The 16,619-nt window shown below is 41.9% G+C and overlaps 1 protein-coding gene across 1 annotated transcript in view; it reads left to right on the top strand.

Moving 5' to 3' along the window:
• Window positions 1-16,619, top strand: part of LOC148333358 (uncharacterized) — a 38,432-nt gene that overhangs the window by 19,420 nt on the left and 2,393 nt on the right. Inside the window, exons 5-34 of the mRNA XM_088301182.1 lie at window positions 915-996; window positions 2,251-2,466; window positions 3,341-3,564; window positions 4,580-4,741; window positions 5,057-5,236; window positions 5,845-5,965; window positions 6,061-6,159; window positions 6,753-6,942; window positions 7,024-7,186; window positions 7,261-7,449; window positions 7,576-7,750; window positions 8,852-8,982; window positions 9,196-9,372; window positions 9,578-9,699; window positions 9,765-9,922; window positions 10,135-10,362; window positions 10,462-10,800; window positions 11,035-11,183; window positions 11,255-11,495; window positions 11,622-11,792; window positions 11,860-12,017; window positions 12,114-12,257; window positions 13,129-13,270; window positions 13,414-13,568; window positions 13,641-13,766; window positions 14,219-14,435; window positions 15,546-15,587; window positions 15,659-15,733; window positions 15,911-16,065; window positions 16,186-16,272. Coding sequence (XP_088157308.1) covers window positions 2,265-2,466; window positions 3,341-3,564; window positions 4,580-4,741; window positions 5,057-5,236; window positions 5,845-5,965; window positions 6,061-6,159; window positions 6,753-6,942; window positions 7,024-7,186; window positions 7,261-7,449; window positions 7,576-7,750; window positions 8,852-8,982; window positions 9,196-9,372; window positions 9,578-9,699; window positions 9,765-9,922; window positions 10,135-10,362; window positions 10,462-10,800; window positions 11,035-11,183; window positions 11,255-11,495; window positions 11,622-11,792; window positions 11,860-12,017; window positions 12,114-12,257; window positions 13,129-13,270; window positions 13,414-13,568; window positions 13,641-13,766; window positions 14,219-14,435; window positions 15,546-15,587; window positions 15,659-15,733; window positions 15,911-16,065; window positions 16,186-16,272 — 4,722 coding nt within the window. The 5' untranslated portion in view covers window positions 915-996; window positions 2,251-2,264. The remainder of the gene's footprint in view (window positions 1-914; window positions 997-2,250; window positions 2,467-3,340; window positions 3,565-4,579; window positions 4,742-5,056; window positions 5,237-5,844; window positions 5,966-6,060; window positions 6,160-6,752; window positions 6,943-7,023; window positions 7,187-7,260; window positions 7,450-7,575; window positions 7,751-8,851; window positions 8,983-9,195; window positions 9,373-9,577; window positions 9,700-9,764; window positions 9,923-10,134; window positions 10,363-10,461; window positions 10,801-11,034; window positions 11,184-11,254; window positions 11,496-11,621; window positions 11,793-11,859; window positions 12,018-12,113; window positions 12,258-13,128; window positions 13,271-13,413; window positions 13,569-13,640; window positions 13,767-14,218; window positions 14,436-15,545; window positions 15,588-15,658; window positions 15,734-15,910; window positions 16,066-16,185; window positions 16,273-16,619) is intronic.

Genomic DNA, 16,619 nt, shown 5'->3' on the forward strand with positions numbered 1-16,619 from the left:
TACATTCTGTATTTTTAATCAAGGAAAACAGTTGGTGGGCCTTACCTGAGCTTTGAGGGTCTGTCGAGCGACCTCTCTACATCGTCAGCCTTATAAAGAGCCTTGTTATCAGATCGTGCCTGTGTCAATAGTCAACACGTGGAGGGTCACACGGGTCACAGAGCACAACATACACACACATGAACATGAATGAACTCCTATAAAGCTTTCATTTTATGGACTGAACATGATTAGGGGTGATGATGTCAAACCACTTTCAGATAAAAATCGCTAAATACTACAAAAAGCATGACGATAAAGTGAGAATTCTTCAAATGTGATGTTACGGATTAACTATTTGATTATGTGCAAATGAGGTGGATGTTAAACACACACAAAAAGTTGACCAAAGTCAGGTTTTGTTCATTGGAACGTGTTGTGTTTATTCAACTGTGTTTTTTTTTTTTTTTTCATTAAATTTTGATCGGCTCTGGATGTTGTGAGACTCTCCTGGTTGACTCTGCTCTGCAACATCTCGCGGACGAGAAAGTCAAATCTCAGATTCAGGAGGAGCAGTGTGGTTTTTGTGGAACACTGAACATGCTCGACACCCTGAGCAATGTCCTCGAGGGTGAAAGGAGTTTGCCCAACCAGTCTTTGTCTTTTGCGGAGAACTCGGGGAGTTCTGTCGGGGTTGCTTTGAGAGAATGGGGAACAGAACACCCTCGCATGGGCTGTTCCGTCCTTACAGGACCTGTGTCGCAGTTAGTTCTGCGTTGTAAGTCCGGCAGGAAGTCAAATTTCGGGTGAGGGTTGTATTCCGCCAAGGCTGTCCTTAAAAAAAAAAACCTTTATGGATGGAATATCTTGGCAAAGCCAAACTGTTGATGCGTTCCTGTTTGGTGGTCTCAATTTTGCATCTCTGCTTTTTGCAGTGAAGCAGTTGGGATGAGAATCGACAACTCCAAATCTGAGACCATAGTCCTCAGCCGGAAAAGGGTGCAGCGCCCTCTACAGGTTGGGGATGAGATCCTGCCTCAAGGCTGTTTGCTATAAAGCAGTTACACACACACACACACACGCACACGCACACTTTTTTTTTCAAATTTAAATCGCTTTTTTTTAACATAGCACCAAACAGAAAACAAGTCAATCGTCAATGACAATTATGTCAAAGGTCATTTGCACTTTTGCACAAATGCAATGCCATCGCTGCTGAGCAAATGCAGCGCTTAGTGACATGACATGAGAATGTAGGTGAAAGTGGAGTCTTAGGTAAGCTACGACTCGTCACCTCAAGGTCAAAGTCCACGGCTGCCATGATGAACTAACTAGGTTATAACAGTAGTCCAAAGTCTGGTCAACACAACAACAGCGGATGTGGAAATTCCGCTTTGTAAAAACATCACCTTCCTGCATACATTGGACATGAAACACGCATAATGAGATTGTCTGAAGAAAGTCTAAACTTGATTCTTTTATTAAGTGTATGCAATGAACGGATAAAAAAAAGTCATTGAAAAGTTGAGTGAATGGCAACAACCTGTTCTCGTTCTCATTTTACAAACAAACACAAACACACGTGCATGGATTAGTCACATCCAGCTAGTCGCAGGTCAAATATTTCGGTGAAAAACCTCTCAGGGTTTTGTTTTTTTTAAATTGAAAGCATAGAGGAGCTTCTCAGAATTTACACGTGCTTCGCAGATAAGACGGTCCAGTGACGCAAAGAACACAAATGTGAATAGCCCAAACCTTGACCGCTGTGGGTTACATAAACACGATGGAAGAATGAAGGTGACTTTTGTTAAATGGCAAGTGATAATGGAATGCATCATCCTGAGAGGTTTTATTCATATTTTGGTTCGCTTATTCAACTGTGTTGAGGTATGGAGGCCTATCCTGTACTTAATTTAAAGGGAATGGGAGGAGCTGCTTCGATTGGCCGGGAATTATCGGCTGTGTTCACTCCCACAACGGCGCAAATACACATTTCGGCCAGATTGACTCCTCCCTGGGGAAATGAATGCTTAGTTTTTAGGGCTCCATCTTGTCAAAACTTCAAAAAAAAAGGGAACGCCACAATGTCAAATCATTAATCAGTTTCATGGTTGCACTCGAGAACAAATAGAGCAATGTGATACTTTCTAATCTCCCGCCGCACTGTCACTGTCACTTTACCTCTGACGCTTTATAAATCATTCAACACGCGAATGAAAGTGATGCAGACGAAACACGAGCTCACATGTTCCCTTTGCTTTCCCTTAACAGGCACTTCTAGGCAAATGTGCAAAGCTCCAACGAATATAGTGCAGCTTTCTTTTGGGGTGACAAGTAAAGCAGATTATACCAGCGTCGCCATGCTGGAAGGATGCGCTGACAATCTCATGAGGTGCCTTTGGTGGCTGTTGCTGTCATGTGGTCTGGATCCTGTTCATGGCGGCGATATCAGCCAGTCTGTCCAAGGGACGCCATCCTGTCAACCTGGTATGTTTGAATGTGACATTAACAGCAGTCCTGTAATATTTGTTTATTCAAATGTCTTTGTGCATTGTTTATCAATTTAGGATTCATTTATCTTGCAAAAGAATTGATTTATGCCTTTGAATATTGACATTTCTGAGTTCATATACTTTATATAAGAAAATACAACCCTTGAGAAAAATAAAATATCCATGCACATTTTTTTGTTTAGTTCCAATTAAATGAGCATGAATTATGATTTCATTAATGAAACAGCGTTAATAGCCAATTTGACCTCTGTTGCAAATCAAACAGCCGCACCTACAGAACGTAAATCGTATCTCAGATCAATGACTTCCATGTGCAATATTACAGTCGATCTTAATTATGTGACGATGTTTGTACGGCTGGGAAAATCACGACAAACTTATTTCATATTAGTCGATCAATAATTGATTTTTTTTTACCTATTTAAAATAAGAAAAACGATTCCACAGATTAAATATGAAAATCCAAACAATTAAAATTATTTAAGAGGAAAGCTATTATTCACAATATCTACGACAGGATCGGGATAAGCTTCCTAATTCTTTTAATGGATATATTGAGTTATGAGTAGTGATGGGTAAATGAAGCTTCAAATCTGCTTCATGAACCAGTTGTAGTATTTTTGGACTCCTGTAGATGGCACTCTCTGATCAACATTGGGCTGAAAGCACACTGACTTGCCATTTTTAAACCCTTTATTTAAACCAAAAATACAACAACTGTTTCATGAAGCAAATTTGAAGCTTCATTTTCCCATCACTAGTTATGAGATATATATGTATACAGTATCAATCAAAACTAACCTTTGTGATTATTACTAGTATTTCAAAAGTTCTATCGTTTCTGCCAGGTTTTTACTGTCTTCAAGAAAGCGTCACTCCAATCCCTTGTCCAAGGGGAACCTTTGGGCCTGCTGCAGACAGTGTTGCACTGGAAAGCTGTCTAAAGTGTCCTCCTCACCATTACTGTCCCAGACCGGGTCTGTCCGCACCCCTCCCATGTGGATCTGTAGCTCAGCAGCCTCAGTCTGGCCAGGAAACCTGCGTCTGCCCAGGACAGGGGCAAAACTTTCAGGTAAGAATGTTTCTGGATGCTGAACTGAGTATTGTCTCTTGAGCTGTTTGTCCTCGAACCAACTTGCATCTTTCGACACTTGCTATCATTCCATATTGTTGAGGTTTTACATTGCACAGCGAGAAGCAACTCAGAAAGCCAAACAATCAGTAGCATCCTGCTGAATGGCGAGTAGATCAGGTTTCCTCGTATCATGGTCTTGTTTCCTGTCCCCGAGTTGCACTCATGGAGAATTAGATTTGACTGGATTTTATTTATTGGATTAAAAAATGCGGCGGAACACGTTGGGCGACTGGTTTGCAAGTTTGCCACACAGTTCAGAGGTACAGGGTTTGATTCCGGTTCTGGACTTCCTGTGTGGTGTTTGCATGTTCTCCCCGTGAATTGCTACAACGTAGAACTTATCCCAAGATACAAACACAAAAAAGACTCTTATCAGTAACAATTTCTATCGAAAACGAAAAAAAAAAAAGCAAATACAGTAAATCCCAGTTGTGTGCTCCACTTTCCCGTTCTGTGTCAGTGTACAAAGTATTTGTGACACATAACATATTAACTGTATAGACAACCTTCAAACATTGTCAGCTTTGTTCAAATTGTCCCTGTTTTGGTTAAAAAAATCCTACACTATTTGCCTTGTCACCATTAACAAAAAGCTAGGATGTACCAAAAAATAGAATATACTGTATAGCCAGTATTTATATAATAACATTATTTTTTCTGTATGCGGCCGTTGGAGAAAAAAGTTTGCTCACCCCTTGTTTAGTGTGTCATAAATGTCATGAGAAAAATCAGGCAGCCTGGGGAATATCGGGACGCTTCTGACTTTCTTAAATGCGTTCCCGCGAAGCGGTCATTGTTTGACTGCAAAATTAAGGTGAATTCAGTGCAGGAAGTGAAAAGTCATATAAGGCTTCTAGTTGGATTACTGTCAGACCAGGATAGAACAGCACAACATAACCTTTTAGAATTGTATTTGTCGTTATATAACTGAACCCCGTTTACTTTTCCACAGAGGAGTGACGGGCAGTGCAAATGTAACCTCGCCTATCAAGCGACCAACAGTGAAGATGTTTGTGTGCACAAAGTGTACAGCATCTGCAGGGATGGAAAAACCCGCACTCAACATGGAGACTGTCTGGATCGACACGAGTGGTCACTTCACTGCAGGACACAGGTCATGTGATAACACCCACACACGTCTACTGTACGTGAATGCAGGAAACATGTCATTCCTGCCAAAAGTGCATCAACAAAATATTGAGCTAAGTCTGAAATGCAGTGAACACTTTCCAGATACGCTGTGTGTCTTTTAATATTTAACACTGGCTCCCGATGTTGCTTTCGCTATTCGATTTGTGTCACTATCACCCACATAGTTTAAATAACTTTTCACCCAGTTACAGAGTGAACCCTCCGCACAGGATGATCCTTCCTGAATACGAGATTATGAGATAATGTGAATCGAAATTACTTGCTATCTCTTCTGCAGGTTTGTCCATCTGCAGAAGACTACGAGGGTTACGATGGAGAGCTGGGCCTGTGTGTGTGCACCGAGCCTCCTGGGAGACTCGCGTGTGGGGGCCTGTGCAGGAAAAAGCCGGCAACTGAACTGGCGCTCCGGTGCAAGTCCAGTGGAGAACTGGAGCTGGTATTGGCTTCTGACAGTCAAGTGGGCGAAAGGCAGTTGGTAAGCACATCTGTTTTCACATGAACATAGAATTGGGTGTGACGGCGCCTTTGCGTCTTTGTGCGCCATTGTGGGATGTTACGTAATGTTTTCTCGTCCAATCCACGCTGAATCTCTTCGACACATCATAAGATGGTCCCGTTAGTGATGGGTAAATGAAGCTTCAAATCGGTTTTGTGAACCAATTGTAGTATTTTTGGACTCTTGTAGATGGCACTCTGTGATCAACATTGGGCTGAAAGCACACTGACTTGCCAATTTTAAACCCTTTATTTAAACCAACAGTGCCATCTAGAGGACTCAAAAATACAACAACTGGTTCATGAAGCAAATTTGAAGCTTCATTTTCCCATCACCGGTCGGCATGCCCAAGTACATGTGCTTGATACGCGGAAACAGAAATTAGGCTTGCTGGAGTTTGTGCATGATATTGGCACATAAACTGGAATATCTTCCAATTTGAATGATCTAGTGGGCCAGACCAGTAAAATCATGATCTATAACATAAAACAATTGGTGTCAGTATTATGCAAATTTATGTAGTACTGTTTTTTTTCCCAATAAAACCATGACTTGATGTCTGCGTGCAGGTGTCAGGTTTCTCTGGTCACGTGCTGCAGACGCTCTTTAACCTGTGGGACTCCCTTGGGAGCCTGCAATGCGGCAGTCATCTCATCACTTCACGCCCCGTCTACATTGTTCAGACAAGCGGTTGGGCACACACACAAACAATTTTGTTCATTGTCGTGCTTATCTAAGTGTGTCTTTCAAGTTTTCCTTCGTATTCATGTGTTCTCCGAATGTAGAAATGGGCTTTATGGGCCTCCTTGGTGGCGGCATCCCTGAGGAACTTCAGCAGCTGTTTTCGTCTCTCACAGAGCTGCGGGATACGCCGAGCGCAAATGGTTTGACCTGACACAATACTTCTATTATCATCATCATCACAGCGAGTGCCATCGGCCCAACATTCAATTGAATTTTTTTTTATTTAGTCCACTTCGGTCCTTGCATGATTAGAGGCTAATGGCAGAGGTCTCATCATTCATAAACTTTATTTAATTTCATTTTTTATTTTGGCTCTCATTTGCTTCTTCACGTTTTGTTTTTGCCTACTTGGAGTCTCTCTCTCTCGCTCACTCGCGCTCTCAGTTGAACTATCAGTTAAAGGGCCAGTTCACACAACATTTCATTCTGCTCCGAGTCCAAATATTTGAATTCTATTCCCACAGTACGTCACCCGGGGACGATTACAAGAAGGGATGAAAACCCAATTTCGTCCTTGCTTAGTCCATCATTTTAAAAAATAAACTTCTCATCCTCCATCCTCATAGCCCTCCATCCTATATGGACGGACTTTTCCGTCATTGGTATGGAATGACCATATCTTGTTGAACGTGAAGAGTTCAAAAATATTTTCAGTTCTGAAAAAAAATAAGGAGCTACTATTGTTGTGTCTGGTGAGTTAACACTTATTCCAGTTCTTTCACACTCTTTCTAGAAGCTTCTGTCCTTGCGTGGGACGTGCGCATAAAGGAAAATATCAGCAGTGGTGGTGGGAGCATGGATAATATTAATAAGGGAGATTCAAGGGAGAGTGCCACTGGAATTTTCAACCCAATAACTTGTCTCCATCTGGGTGATGTTCTGTTGTTCACTGTCACCACTCGCGACTATCCTCAGTATGATATGTAAGTGACCCGCCTGGTAAAAGTGTCTCTTTGTAAAAACAACCTCAAAGCTTTTTTTTTTTAATCTTCATTGTTTGTCAGTGACAACCTGTACAACACAAACAGCGATTTTGACTGGGGTGCATTGAGAAAATTGAAAGAGGAGCTGACTCTGTCCTGGACACCTCCCATTTTCTTTTCAATCGTCTTTCACCAGCCCGGAGTTTATGTTTTTAGGTTAAGCAGCCACCACCACAAACGGATGGTAATTCCATGTTCACGCAGTACTTGCTGCGGGTTACGTTGATTGATTTAACCTCCACTGTTGTCCCTCACCAGTATGTGCGGGTGATGGCCGCAGGCGGCCAGTGTTACGAGCCGGGACCTTTCTTCGCAACCATTCCACGTCACATGACAAGAGTGGGCATCAGGAAAAGAAGAAACCTCTTACTCCGTCCTGACTGGCTGGTGACGGGAGGACTTCTATTTGGAGCTGGCCTCATCTTGAGTTTATGTGTGATAGTCTTGGTTGGTACAATACTCACAAAACGTTGGGTTATTCGGCTTTGGGGTGACATTTCAGGATGATCGGGTCTCGAACACGGGGTTGTTTTGGAAACCAACCGTTTTTAAGAAATCCAATTCATGTTGCAGATTCTTTTCCATGAGTATGGGCTGCCTGTGAAGAAGCCAATCACAGCGCAGTATCACTCACGGCAGATGACCTATCACATGGACGATTACGCATCCAAGGGTTCAAGGGTGATTTCGCAAATGAAAATTCACAGAAAGCAACAAGCTACAATGAGGCTGACTTCCATTCAAGCAGGTACACACGCTCACATGAACGCAAACTTGAACATCCACAGAGCACCCGGTGTTACGCAACCTTTGCTCCACGTGCACCTGCGATAAAACACACAGAACGTTCATGTATGAACATAATACACACGTACTGACAGTTGATTGACCAGCTTTGTGGCTTCTGACGTAACACAGTCACTCCCAAGTCTCACCCAACTGATTCCAACTTCAAGGCTCCTGTTATGCTGCCATGGTCAACAGGGCACCTCACTTGTCAAGACGCTGAGATGAAAGTTAATTTGAAAACATGTATTTTTTTTGTCCCACTAATACGGACTTGCTTTTCTAGGCTTTGATACAAAAGGAGTTTCTTTAAAATCAATGCATTTCCTAAATGAATAATATTTATTTAGATTTTAAAAAAATATATATAAAATGCTATATTGGATTTACATCTACTTGCATATTCACACCTTCCCTCTTAAAATAGGCACATCCTAGAGAATTTCCATACAAAGTAGCCCTACTAAAAAAATATATACATCAAGTTATGACATATTTGTAAAAATTATACTCCATGTGTGTGTGAAATCAAAGACCGATACTTGTGCAAGAACGCCTACATAATTTGGGGGGCATCAATTTAAAACTCTTGACATCAAAACATTTTGGGACTCTAATTTTCTTCTAACTTAGTTGGTTAGCTGGTCATATAAAAACACATTTAAAATTTTTGTTTTAATACTTTTTTTTTGTATTCCTATCTGTATTTTATTTATTTGTATTTATTTTTTATTTTTTATTTCTGCTGTACAATGAATGATATTGTAATAATAATAATGATGATGATAATAATAATAATTGTAATAATAATAATAATAATAATTTAAAAGCAAGATAACGGATGAAAATAGAATAAAAAGAGTACTGCATTGCCTCAAGGCACATGTGAAGCATCCAATGATATTGCTCTGATACTTCACAGGAAGGATGTTGATTATTAATTAATTAATTTTGGCGGATGTGAGGGTAGCATATCAGTTCTAGAGATTAACTCATAAATTGCCATTTTCAGTTTATGACCGTCTTTGGTGAATATGACCTCTTTGTGTTTGCCTTGGAGCAGAGCCATCGGAGGAGTTCTGGGATTACGAGCACCAAGTCGATCTGGAGGCCTTCAGCAGCAACACTTTCTATAACCTGTTGCTTAAACACAGCGTGGCGGTCACCGCACGGCTGGGACAGCTCACCACCGAGGTGTGCGACTCAACCTTTAGATTGATGCGGTATCACGTATCATATCATATACATGAGGAGTAAAGCTATCACCTTTGACTGACTCCTGAAATCAAAAGTTGTAAAAGGAGATCCTTGCGTCTATTTTCCGACTCATTTTTATCATTATCGATGACATGAAATTGGACCTCAATGCATTTTTTTAAATATTTTTTTTTCTTTTCGTGAAAGTAGGTAAAGGAACTTTACCAGGGTGTCCTTGATAAATTACGACTGTTCCATCCTCGCTTGGTGGATGAGGAGAGCACGAGTGACGTTTATGACAAGACGAGGAGAGAGGTGGAAAAGGAAGTGAGCCGCAGGAGGTCTTTGGCTGCACACCTGATGACGCTGCTGCAGAGTCAGCTTCAGGTTTAACTCCCGAACAATACATACTGTCCAATAAGCGCTTAATGAAAGTTGGAGTCATCTACTCGATTGATCAGAATTGACCACTTTTATTTAAGACAAAATAAATAGTCACACGCGTGTTGCCGGGAGCCGCAACCTGATTGTGACGTGATTGTGTGCAAGCGGTATGACGGCAAATGAAAATGTTTCACTTGGGCTCCTTCAGGTTTTGAGACGAGAGCAGCAGGCCCAGCAGAAGGTCCACTGTGTGTTCACAGCTCAAGTGCGAGAATGCACCAGAATCCTGGCCAAGATATACCAGACATCTTTTGGACTGCACCATCAAAAGTATTGTTAATTATATTTTGTACAGTTAGGTTTTCTCCGGAATGCAAACATTCTTCTGTCCTCAGTTTGATCCAGCGTTTAAGGTCCCTGGTGGGTGAGATGGGGAGGCTGGTATCAGTGGAATGCCAACGCCAGGGGGCCTGGGGGCTTTTGGGCGAAGCCATAGGAGCCAAGCTGCTCTGTCCTGACACAGGCACAGTGCTGAACAAAGACAGCATCTTTGGTAAGCGATCTCTTACCCTCAAACTGAAAATGCGAAGAAACACTACCATCTGGTGGTACAATTCGTGTACTGCAATAACAAGCAATCCATATGATACTGAGTTTAAGAACTTCCTTTTATTGCCCAACAGTTCACACATTTCAGGTTGTAGCATAATTGTCACCTCCACTGACAGTACAAACTCAGATTATTATTCATAATGGTCTCTCCAGGTTCTGACGGATCCCTGCGAGACTGTTGCCCGGCTCATTATGACGCCGTCACCGGCCTCATTAGACCAAACGCTCACAGCCACATGTTGCTGAGCAGTGGTCACACTATGGCGGTTCCTCCAGATTTCTTCTTGCATCCACAAACCGGCCGTGTTCTCCCCATTGCCGGGAATGTCGCCTATGACCCTGAAAGCTCCACTTTGGTGTTCACGACTGATTCCTGTGCAGGTATTACCCATGGAGGTGGTAGGACTGACAAACATGGTATAAATGTAGCACATTTAGATGGTAGAAGTGTAGTTTCATTTTCCCCTATATCCTTTCAAGGAGACAACAGGAAATGGGAAAGTCCTCTTATTCCTTTCATTCCATACCCAACCTCCTGCCACTCAAACCAACCTCTTCCCAGCATGCGGCTCAGAGGCCTCCGACCGGGTCAAAAACTGCAGCTCGGTGCACACATGGCAGACGCAGACACTGGGGTCCCAGTACCAATTCTTGCTGTTACCATCCAGCCACAAACTGGTCTGGTCTACCCACTGGGAAAGACACATATTTGCCCCATCACCGGTTTGCCGCAACCCGTCCAGATGGGCTCTCCGATGCTGGATCCCCGGACGGGAAATATTGTGCTAACTGTTGGCGTCAGTCTAGATCCGGTGACAGGTAAGTGATATCACTTTTATGACATTCTGAGGTTGTTAAAATGCAGTGGTACCCTGACATGAGTCTTTACTTGATTGTTTTATTTTTTTATTTTTTATTTTGCTTTGTTGATCATTAAAAACATAAAAGATTGTATTTGTATTTGACATACCAGCACATGTCATTTAAGAGCTTGCTCATGGCACAAATGAGTCTCCTAAGTACCACTGTAGTTCATGAAAACTTTTTGTGTAGGTGCTGTGCTGCCAGTAGGGGGCGTCCTGCTGGGTGAGCCCTTTATGGAGCCTCTGAGTGGGCGAATGGTGAGAGTGGGAGGTGCAAGCATCCGTGCTGGACAGCTGGTGTCTCATGCGGGAGGATACCAGACGCTTTTAGACAACAAGGTGTCTTTCATTCAATTTAGTAACAGAAAGCATGACAAAAAAAAATGTTTGTAACACAAAAAATCACCTAGGTTCTGGCGGTCATGTTCAAAGTAGTCGAGCTCCTGAGGCCTCTGAGTGACGAGTTGGGGTCAGAACCAGCTTTGCAGCTTCATCAGGGAGGGTGTCGCTGGCAAGAGAGTATTGGTGCAGTTGTCGAGGAGCTCCATCTGCACTGGAGGAGGAGTCAGCATTGCCAGCTGCAATTCCAGACCAGGCTGGAGATTCTACTGGATGTCATGGTGGGCCTGCATCAGGATGGAGGTGCTCTCGGTGAGAGAGTGACTCCTAAGTCTTTCAAAATGTGTACTCACTCCCCAGTTTATTCCATGATTGCACGCATTTGTTCAAAGGTGATTCTGCATTTCTTGATCCTGAGAAATTATGTTTTTACCCTAGGAGGCATGGCTCTGTCAGGGGCAGACAAACCAGTACCTGCTTTGCTGGGGATGGACTACCCTGACCCAATGGGATCAGGTCTCATGGTACCCGTGTTGGGGTGCCGGGCTGACCTCATCTCAGGAAGAACAATAGGGCTGGCAGGGACCATGGAGGACCCGGATGGCAATGGTTTAAAAAAAAAAAAAAAAGAAGCATTTATGGAGCAAACTTGTATGTCATTGCAACCACTCTGCAGGTCTGGTGGCGATCCGTTATGGCTCTCAGGCAGTTGACCCTGTGACTTCTGCGTTGGCTCCAGTGGTTGGCGCCAGGCTGGATGTGCTTACAGACACAGTTGTACCCATCACGGCTTCCTACTGGCTGGCAGTGGCGGATCAAAGCGACAGCATGCAGGTCGGCAGGGGTTCGTAGATCAGGAAGGAGAGCACTTGACATGCATCAAATAAGGTCTTGTGTCTTTCTGTTAACCGTCCTTGATGTTGACGCCAGGTGGATGCTCTGGAGAGAGAAATGTGTGCACGCAACACTTACTGGCAGCAGCAGAGGCGACGGGAGGAGGACATCCTCTCCGATGTGGACTCGGCTGTGTGCCGGTGTTTTCTCAGACTGACGGAAGCTGACTGCCATCAAGAGGTGTGAGGGGCTTGGTTAAATGTGGGAAGGATGGAAAGTGTATGGGACGGGATTTTGACAAATTTTTACATGTCGTATAAAACAATGAAATTCTAATGTCGAACAATTACTCGAATTGATACACATTATCATGGATTTAGCATTTCGTTTAGAAAATCTTCCGGGCGGAGCCAGTGCGACAGTGAAATTATGAAGGAGATAGAATATGACGTCATTGAGCCACATCTCTGACTTTCTAGCTGCAGAGTGTGCTCGTTGTGGCTTTTCTTCTGATTCATTTATTTTTTCCGAAATTAAATTTAATTAAAAAAAGTATGTATTGATACTTAGCGACAGCTTGTCATCGCCATCTTCAGAGTCTGAATACGACCCCGCTGGGCCAGTGATGTCACACACGAACTTGGATTCATATTATTTGTACTTGGCCTGCTTCTTAAAAATGTTTTAGGGTAACTTTTTTTTCATGTCCCATACAATTTAATTAATGCAAAAGTTTCTTTTCTTTTCTTTAATATGTTGCCATTTGTTATTTTGGATCGTTGTGAAGCAGCTAATTATCTGTGAATTTTATAAAACCTGACTCAAGGAATTTTATTTTGTTTTAGATTCGGGTAACGGTGCCGATCCTGAATCTTGCTGTAATCATTTATTTATTTATTTTAGTTTTCAAATTTGCCTTCATTTCTTGGTGAATAATGCATACGGGCACATGTTGACCAAACTCAAACATAAGAGAAAGTTGCACATGAGGGTGTACAATTTCATATTGATTGAAATTAGGATCAATGGTGGATAACATATATACACATAGATATTTTATTCATTCTGCATGTGTGCCACAGTGAAAAATTGTGTGTTCATCATGTTGCAGGTCCAGTGGTCCGGCAAGCCGCTCAGGGAAGCAGCCGTGGAAATGCACGACTTAGCCCAGGCCGAGGCCCAGAGGAGAGCGGCCCAGCGTGCCGCCTTGGCTCTGATCCTTCCTCCACATGTATTGAACATCTTCATCCTGGGTAAACTGCTACGACAGCTTTAGATCCTCACTATGGATTATCTAGGCACAACTTGGATGTTGTGCGCCACCATATCCTGTACGAACTTTCAACACGTTATGTTTTAATGCTGACAAGTGAGCATTTTGTTTCTGTGTGCACAGTGGATGAAGAGGAGTGGGATCAGCATTGTGTTTGGTACACTGAGTTGGTGTCAGGCCTCGACATGATGGACTTGCGCATGGAGCAGCTCCAACAAGACCACGACAAATGGAGCACACAACGAGGAGAAGAGTGGACAGCGAGCGTCCATCACATGGTCTGAACATTTATCTTTGGAACGAAAACAGGAATGTTTAAACTGCTCTCTGTGTTCATTGGTTCCCCCCAGGATAGAGAGCCGAGACTGGGCGAAGTGTTGGAGCAATGTTCTTCCAGACTATCAGATTTGGATGTTGCTCTCACCAAGCTGGATTTTGTTCGAAACCTTTCCAAGCTGCGCGGTGACACAGCAAAGGTCGCCACACATCAAATCACATTGAATGAAGGCATTTTTTTGACAAATGCATCAAATTAGATTTTAGTCAGAACAGAAATGTACTGTTGTTAGAAATCTGAAAGCAAATTCTGATACAAAATCACATATAGCCATTGGGAAAAAAATTACGATAACGATGTAGCTGAAAACTATATCGTGATACAAGTATGTCATATTGGTTGATAAATATATATATATAGTAATAAATTTAAATAAATAAGTTTAGTCATTTTTAGAAATGTTTGTTGTTAATCCGGCCCCTCTGTCAAATTTTAAAACCCATTGTTTGCCCACCCCTGCTGTAGGTTAATGGGTCAACAAAAGAATCATCACTTTTATGAGACAAAACACATCATCTGAAATTAAAATAAAGATGGCATCAAAATGAAAACTGATGGAAGCTTGTAGGTCTTTTGCATTTGTTGTTTTAGGAAGTCTTATGTGGGAACTTCTGGTACAAGGAATATGGTCTGATTCGGTTGTGTCAGCCCAGACCGACGGGGAACGTCATGAGTTTGCTCGAAAGGAAGATTTTACCTCTGCTGGACAGAATGAACCAGCGATTTGTGGGTAATGAACAGCAAGTCAATCTCAACACTAACCTCAGTCACCAGCAAGCTTTTGGCACGGCCCTGCAGCCAGATGGAGGTATTCATTAATTGTAAAATTCATTGTGCAACTTTCAAACATTGGAAGGGAAATGACTTTTTAGTATCCTTGTTAAAAAAAAATCGATTATTTCCGTGACTCTAAGCCTCACAAATGTTGATGTTTTAGTGTATAATATGCACAGTGGCCTCAGCAGAAATTAGAACAAATACTCGACATTGTCCTCTCTATCATAAAATTTACAACTGACCACTTTATTCCCATAGAAATTCTCTTTTGCAGTCATAAAATCATGGCTTTTTTTTTCTTTCTTTCTTTTTATTTTTTATTTTTTTTTAAACCTTTTTCATAGTAAATGATTTTTTGGACTTTTCATACACGGACGTAATTGCCATAAAAATCAGGTCTTTTTTTTTTTCTTTCCTCATAAGGGCTCAGGCTGCGAACGTCATATGTCCAAACCCAGAAATCAGGTGAGCCGTGCCCGTGGCGGTCACTGTGATGTCATTTTCAGTGGACAGCAAGTGCCAAAATGTCAGCTGCCGGAGATGGATATTAACTGATGGATTTTGCTGCATTCATGTTACACAAATGTTTTTGTAAAAAAATATAATAATAATAATAATCCATCCATCCATCTGTACCGCTTCTCCTAACTCGGGTCGCGGGAAAAATAAATAAAAAAATAATGACTTGACTTCCCCTTTAAACTACTAACTTTATGCTCGTATGACAGTTTTTGTCCCTCTAGGTTTGGCCCTTATACTCAAAATAAAACTGACATTTTTTTCTCAGTTTCTCAGGGTGTTCTATTTTGTATCCACAAGAGTAGACTAATTTTGACTGCGGTTTTATTTGTGCTTTTGATGACCGCAAATTGTATACAATCCAGTTTATTAATCCCCTTGTTGCTAAGCGTCGCAGAAAAAAAAACTCTGGCTGATTCTAAAAGGTGGGGTGGTTCGGGTGGTGTGCGCTCGGGGTTAAATGCCATACTGAGAATAGAATAGAATGCCTCAGCTGTTTCCCGGTCCGATCAAAGAGCAACTGACGTTTTGGTCAGCGATTCGCTTGGGTTTCCACCATAGTCACGGCAGGCAAATACTGAAGAAAAAAAAAAGGAAAATTGACATGAATATTTCTTGACAGCATACGCTCCACCAAGTCACATCGCTGTCCCGACAATTCCAGGTAGCATCCTATATGCAAACATATCAATACATATATACATATATCGAATTTTTTTTCTCCTTCATTTCCAGAGGAGCAATGGACAAAGCTGCTGGAACTTTCACCTTTATTCCAGCTCTTGAAAGGAGTGGAGCAAAAGTTAAAAGGTGGGAAGAGAAGTCACTGCTACATCACACACATCTATTCTATAAAACGCACGTGGACTTGACTAATAATGGCAAAAATGTGGCGAGAAGAATGTTTTGATTGATAATGAAAGAAAATGGCTTGCGATGGCTTCTTTCATAACCCCTCTTGAGGCTCCATTATATCATTTTGCTCAGACAAGAGCGGCAGCAGATTGGTGGACGTCCTGGAATGTCAATGGGAGTGTGAGGGAGAGTTGATCGCGTTCAACTCATCAGGCCTCAACCCCAGAGAATTCCTGGTGTACCAGCATGGACTTTCCCTAGTGCACACCTTGCATGCCCTGCACCTTGTTTGTAACATTTCTTTCTTTATCATTAACATGATTTCACAATGCACTGTGCCTGTTTATTTATCAGGTATGCACATGGTGCCGTAACCAACAAGGATGTGTTGTGCTTTCACTGCACAGACTCCAAATGTTTCTCTCCAAATTGCTGCGAGTCTTCCCAAAAACAACTACCACAACAACGCCTTCAGGAATTCCTTCTTTTATCAGGTAATGTTTGCATCATTTACATGACATGAATATGGAATTTGTTAGCCTTTTTAATTTTCGGAATTTTTTTTAAAATTGAATGTAGTAATAATGGCACAAGAGGGGTGCGCAAATTAAATATGTTATCATTAAATTCCTTGATTGAGAATATAGCAAAAACAAAACTTAAGAGCCGCTTCAATAAATGGTTGATTTTTTTTTTTTAGATTGAATGGTATCTTCCTTGTGTCATGCCACATGCCTCAACCAGATTCTATGACAATTTGTGTATTATTTTTTACATGAATTCACAACTAAACACACCGAACAGCAGAGGTACTAATAGGTCTTATTGTTTAGGTCTAAAG

Source organism: Idiotropiscis lumnitzeri, chromosome 7 (genome assembly GCF_059441095.1).
Source record: "Idiotropiscis lumnitzeri isolate Australia: NSW breed Sydney's pygmy pipehorse chromosome 7, RoL_Ilum_1.0, whole genome shotgun sequence".
Lineage (NCBI taxonomy): Eukaryota > Metazoa > Chordata > Actinopteri > Syngnathiformes > Syngnathidae > Idiotropiscis > Idiotropiscis lumnitzeri.